Raw genomic sequence first — 3,680 nt, forward strand, 5'->3', positions numbered from 1 at the left:
CACACACACGTCCCAACCAGATACAACACAACACTTATTTTAAAGGAATAACTCATCCATAAATGAAAATACACTCTCCCTCATGTTGTTTCAAACTTGCATGCTGTTACTTTTTGAATGGATGCAGTTTTACATCTGTTTTAAATAAACAGTCCAAACAGATGTTCTAAAATAACTAAATCTAAAACAAAAATGTCATTAAATAATAATAAGAAATAAAAACTAAAATAAAAATTAAAAACGTAAAAATGACAAAACATTTTTAAATTAATTTTAATTTCTTATTTCTAGGTTTTTTTATACCTTTATTTATTTTATTTTTTGTTTTAGTTATTTTAGTACATCAAGTTAAAATAAATGAACATAAGAAATGTTGCCTTGAAAAAAAAAATTATATATATAGCACCCATTCACTGCAGAGCATCCATTGCTGAGACACTGATGCAATGCTACATTTCTACAGATCTGATGAAGAAACAAACTCGTCCTCATTTTTTATGTGAATTAAAACGGTTAAATCCGGACTGAATTAGTCACGTTTAAAGCCTGTGAAATGCAGGTAAATGCATGTCTTTGCAACCAGAAACTGTGAAGCGATAAGCCACTGAATCCTTGAATGTTAGAGTGATTTTAAAAGCATGTGTTTTTTAGCTGATTAAATCACTGTAGATTAATATTCAGAAGTTAAATCATATAATCAAGCGTTCGGCACAAAGCCATGTGCTTCTGCTCACTAACTACAACTTTCTCAATGATCATGCATGTGTTTTTATGCAATGTTTTTATTAATGATTAAATCACACATAGGTCATTCCTACTGACAGCATGTTTTTGTTTATTTATTAATAGTAAAGCAGACAGTGTTATGATGAGGTAATCATATAATAAAGCACTGCCATATTGCGTTTTGATAATATAAATGCATTTTTGAATTAAACCTTTTATTACATTTATTATGTTTTAAGAATGATTTAAAGTTTTTTTCTCTCTGCTGACAGTGAACGGTCTGTGTTTAAAATAACAGTACCTTAAAACATTCGACTCAAACCAGACACAACTAGGTTAGTTGTGAAGACGTACACTGAGTCTTTAATACTTCAAAAACATGAAAAATACCAACAATCTTCATAATACTGCTTCAAACGTATGAGTAGGAATGATTAAAGCAACACTGAAAACTGTAGACAGGTCTGAAGGAAGAAAACACTGGCACAATCGGCAAAATTCAGAAAAAATAGACTTTTCTCCTCTAACACAACACAACAGATTCTGGAAGTAAAAATCACATTCATTGTCTCATAGCAGGTGTTTTTGTAGAAAGATTTAGAAAAATCACTTTATATTTATATGCATCAACAGTCAAAAGCTTGGAATAATTATGATTTTTTTTTTATGTTTTTGAAAGAAGTGTCTTCTGCTCACCAAGGCTGCATTTATTTGATACAAAAATACAGTAAAAATTGTGAAATATTATTCTAATGTAAAACAGCTGATTTCTATGTGAATATCCATTAAAATATAATTTATTTCTGTGATCAAAGCTGAATTTTCAGCATCATTACTCCAGTCTTCAGTGTCACATGATCTTCAGAAACCATTCTAATATGCTGATTTGCTGCTCAAGAAACATTTCTGATTATTATCAATGTTTGAAACACTACTTTATAAAAGTTTGGGGTAAGTAATATAAATATTAATATATATATATATATATATTATTCAGCAAGAATGCATTAAATTGATAAAACTATGTGTGTGTACTGTGTGTTTTTATTATGCATATATAAATACACACACATGCATTTATATATTTTAAAAATATATACAAGAACTGCTTATATAATATTTAGAATTGTTTATAATTCATACAAATTTGAACTGAAGCTCAGATGCAAGTTTTCCTGTTATTTAGTCTTCAATCGTAGTGCTTTGAATCGTATTTCGTGAATCACCTGGTTTTTATTTGGTGCATGGATCAGGATTTTCCAGAATCTCTATTGAGAAAATGAATGGGAAAAATACTTTCCTCTGTTGCGCCGTGCGTCTGTCCTTTAGCCGTAATACTTCAGAGGACTTTAAAGAGACTTCGTGTTAGGCTTCAAATTAGGCTTTTCTGGCTAACAACACGTGCATGTTTGCAGACTCGGGCTGCACCTGCGTCCAAATGCTACATCCGTATACAGGCCTATATTTACACATTACATGTCAAAGCAAAGAAGTGTTTCTCCCGTTTGTCTTCGCTTCGATTATTTTAGTCCATATTGTCAGTGGCTGCTCATTCTAGGCACTTTCACGCAACTGCGTTAAAATTTAGTGCAGCAGTCCTCTCGACTCTTAAACTTCAAAACAGCAAAGTTATACGTGGTAGCCATCATGTAGATGAGCTGGTGGAAGAGAAAGCACAGAAATCAATGACGGAATAAAGAAACTGCAAGTCCTGAAATACACTGGAAGCATCTGATCACAAAACACTTAAGAGTTACATTAAATTAAATAATATTAAATAATAAAACAAAGAAACAAACAATACATTTAAATAAGCATTGCATTATATGAATTTTTGGTGAAAAGCAAGACAATTGTAACAAAAAATAAAATATTAAATTAAATAATTATTTAATAAATTAAAATGAAAAAGAACAGACAAAATTAAAATTAACATTACAAATACAATTTATAGTAAAAAATTCTAAATAATAAAAATAATCGTTTAATAAAATTAAATAATATTAAATAAATAATTAAATAAAAAACATTACATTACAAATAAAATATATAGTTTATATTAGTTTAATATATATTTAGTATAACTACATTATAGGTAAACATGATATTTGCAGAAATAAAATAACTACATAATTATTTAATCAAATTGAATTAAATAAATAATTAAATTAGAACAAACAATTTAAAATAAAATGTAATGAAAAATTCTAATAATGTTTTTTTCTCACATTTTTTTCTCCAGTATTGACAGCTTCACTGATTATAATGGGACTGATCTCGTTATGTTGTGTTGAATATGTCGTGTTTTTTGCAGATGCGATAACACTGAATTTCCCTTCGGGCATCAGTAAAGTATGTGAGTAGAAACTGAGCTTCTGATGTCCCACTAGCTGATATCTCAGGCATTCACATGCATGCATTTGCAGAACAATATCAAGTCATCTGGAGTCAGCTAGTGGGACTTCACCTCAAAAACTAACCCTCGGATCAGGGGCTGGAAGCACAGGGTTTGCAGTAGATGCAGGTGCTGGGAATGAAGGGGTAAATAGAGGAGGAAGAGGAACAAACAGCAGAAAACAAGCGTCGCTTACCAGAGCAATGACTGTGGCTCCGGCTCCGGCACAAGCCACGATGAACAGATGATAAGACAGATAGAACTGCAAGAGACCAACGGCAAATAATGCATGTGAACAGAGAATCCTGTCAAATCATCCACTACTGGACAACTAATAAACCAGTGAGAGTGCGACAAATGTGTTTCAGACAAATACAATTTAGATTTGTAAAAAAAAATTAAATAATAAATTATTAAATAACTATTTCATAAATGTAATATTAAATAAAGAAAAAATAAAATTGATCAATCAAATTTATAGTGAAAAGCAAACCACTGTTAAAAAAAATTAATAAATTATTAAATAATTATTTAATAAATTAAACTAAAACAATTTACT

The 3,680-nt window shown here is 29.9% G+C and overlaps 1 protein-coding gene across 1 annotated transcript in view; it reads right to left on the reverse strand.

Annotated features, from left to right (window-relative positions):
• Positions 1 to 1,826: 1,826 nt before the first annotated feature.
• LOC107679932 (neuronal membrane glycoprotein M6-b-like) overlaps positions 1,827 to 3,680 on the reverse strand; it is a 21,265-nt gene continuing 19,411 nt past the window's right edge. The window contains exons 5-6 of the mRNA XM_016475658.1: positions 3,318 to 3,383; positions 1,827 to 2,384 (exon numbers count right to left, since the gene is read on the reverse strand). Of these exons, the coding sequence (XP_016331144.1) occupies positions 2,304 to 2,384; positions 3,318 to 3,383 (147 nt within the window). The 3' untranslated portion in view covers positions 1,827 to 2,303. The remainder of the gene's footprint in view (positions 2,385 to 3,317; positions 3,384 to 3,680) is intronic.

This window comes from Sinocyclocheilus anshuiensis, unplaced genomic scaffold (assembly GCF_001515605.1).
Source record: "Sinocyclocheilus anshuiensis isolate Anshui unplaced genomic scaffold, SAMN03320099.WGS_v1.1 scaffold244, whole genome shotgun sequence".
Taxonomy (NCBI): domain Eukaryota; kingdom Metazoa; phylum Chordata; class Actinopteri; order Cypriniformes; family Cyprinidae; genus Sinocyclocheilus; species Sinocyclocheilus anshuiensis.